The 2,500-nt window shown below is 38.0% G+C and overlaps 1 protein-coding gene across 1 annotated transcript in view; it reads right to left on the reverse strand.

Annotated features, from left to right (window-relative positions):
* Positions 1–2,500, reverse strand: part of Tom70 (translocase of outer membrane 70) — a 46,237-nt gene that overhangs the window by 27,041 nt on the left and 16,696 nt on the right. The window contains exon 4 of the mRNA XM_086537420.1: positions 98–275. Within this exon, the coding sequence (XP_086393546.1) occupies positions 98–275 (178 nt within the window). The remainder of the gene's footprint in view (positions 1–97; positions 276–2,500) is intronic.

A 2,500-nucleotide genomic window follows, 5' to 3' on the forward strand; every position in this document is an offset into this window, starting at 1 on the left:
TCTTCAGCCATTCCTTTTGCCTCCCCATTGAACATGGTCTACAACCCTCTTAACCCAACAATGAAATAAATAATAGATAGATGTAAGGTGTAATTACTTGTTAGTAACATTCTTCTCTGGAGGATGTTCTGTCTCATCCACATCCCCTTCCTTCTCCTTGTCAACAGAATTGAAAATTGGATCCTCAGCAAAGGACTCAAAGAAGGTTTTAATGAAGTGCTTTGATGGCATTATAGGCTCCCTTTTCTCCATTGATTCCTTGGCATGCATGCGACCTGCAAATATCAACAGTATATTAATGTTTCTCAAAAAAATACCATATTAACCCACTGCAGACAGGGGGATACATTTGCTTGCCCAGTCTCCAGGATGGGTTTTATTTCATAGTAAGGCAGCTTCACACAACATAACTTGACTTTTCCCACTCTCTTTCAGTCACTCATTGTAAAACTAGTCATTTTTATGTTCATCACCTTTTTGTGTAATGCTATATTGAGAGATTTATGTGTCATATCACAGGATCTACCAATGTTGCATATATCTATAAATACTATATTGAGCCATAAAATCAATTGTAAGAAAAGGAGAAAGAAGGGTAGGAAGAAAAGTAAGATTTTAACTCTTCTACAACGGGTTCAAAGCTACTATGCAATACTTAAAGACAAGTTTATTTTTGACAAATTCAAATCATCAGTAATCTTATTTACACATTATAAAAGTAGTTAATAATGGCAAAGAAAAAATGAAAATATTGGTATGAGATAAGATTTCAGAAAATTATGGCAAAGCTTAAAAGGTTCTAAGTCATAAATTACCTTTTATATTTTTATCTAATTCAGTCAAAAGACACACAAGCTTGGTCTTCAGGTATTAAGTGAGGATAGGAAGTGAGAGGTAAGGGATGCCAGATAGTACTTGAGCAACAACACAAGTTTTGGTTGCTTCTTTCTCACACAGACACTTAAGGCCAACATCCTTGTTGAGGTGGGGGGGGGGGGGATTGTACAACAATCGGCCACCACATGGCTAAGTTTTACAGTACTATTCTAAAACTAAAAGCACTGACTAATTTTCCTAACCCGCATCATTGCTTGGAGTTTCCCAGGATCTGCGCACATATAGCTGTTACACACATTTTATTATTTGCCAGAAAAAAGTATAGAAATACCATTTTACAGTCTTTTTGGCACCTAAAGACTAACTAGCAACTAGGGTCCTACCCCCCACCTATAGGTATTTTGCTTGACTATACATGTTGAACATAAAACTTTATCTTTTTGAGAAAAACACCAAAAGAAAAATCAAAAAGTAGTTTATAATGAGGTAAAACACTAACTGGAAACTCAGTCTGGGGTAAAGACAGCCTGACTGCCTGAGAGCAGTGTCCTCACTAGTAGCCACAAGGAGAGTGAAGTGGCACTATATAAATTTGCTGTACCTCTCACCTGTTCATGTTACTGATGCCTTGTATTCTTCATTTTATGTTTAAAGGGATTATGAAAGTGTTTAACCCGTTAACCCATTGCGTACGGGTGTCATGACATACATGACGTAGGAGCTTTGGCCTGACGATGGGCGTCATGACATACATGACGTTCGGGAATTTTGGATTACTGTGCTATTTTATTTTGCTGTGAAAAAGGAATGAGTGATGATGGCTACTGCAGTCATAATTACTATAATTACCGTAATATCGTGCTAACTTAACGTCCAAAACCTAGATGGCACCACTTTTTCCTGGCACCAGCAGGAGAGAGAGCCTTGAATGGCACCCATCCACGGTCTCTAGCAAGCACTGTCTCTATAGAGCGATGGCACACACTAAGTTGATGAACCCTTGCTCTAAAGTACCGCCAATGAAGGATGTGCAGGCAGAACGAGAAGAGGAAGGTGACTTAATCCATACCCAGTGTCTAAAATGTGCTCCTGTGCCAATATGGATGCTTTTAACTGTGGCACTCACAATCACAAGCACAGGTTTCATTCCTCTTCCCTACCTCTTCTTGTTATCTTTATTGTAGGTGGTTATATGTTTCGTATTCGTTCATGACAGCACAAAAATACGAAAAAATAAAGTTGCCTTTTGTCCTCCCATAAAAAAGCAATACTTCTATCACATTGAGTATAAAGAAAGTAATGAGCTAATATGGATAATATACTACAATTTTAGTCAACTGCAGCACTGATAGAGCCTGTCATATGGCACATATAAGTATCTAAACTCAATAAAATACACAAAAAAAACACAAAAAACGCTCTAGTTTTACAATGAATGACTGAAAGAGTGGGATGATTCAAACTATATTGCTTCAAGCGGTCTCTCTCTAAAATAAAACCTATCCTGGAGGCTGGGCAAGCAAATTTATCTCCGTCTGCAATGTGTTAACGACGGATGACGTGTTTTTTCGTCATACATGACGCAGGAGCTCTTGCCTGACAATGGGCGTCATGGCGTTTGGGGATTTTGGATCACTATGTTATTTTATTGTGCTATGAGTAA

This window comes from Penaeus japonicus, unplaced genomic scaffold (genome assembly GCF_977035675.1).
Source record: "Penaeus japonicus unplaced genomic scaffold, GWHDUDI00000001_assembly GWHDUDI00000005, whole genome shotgun sequence".
NCBI lineage: Eukaryota > Metazoa > Arthropoda > Malacostraca > Decapoda > Penaeidae > Penaeus > Penaeus japonicus.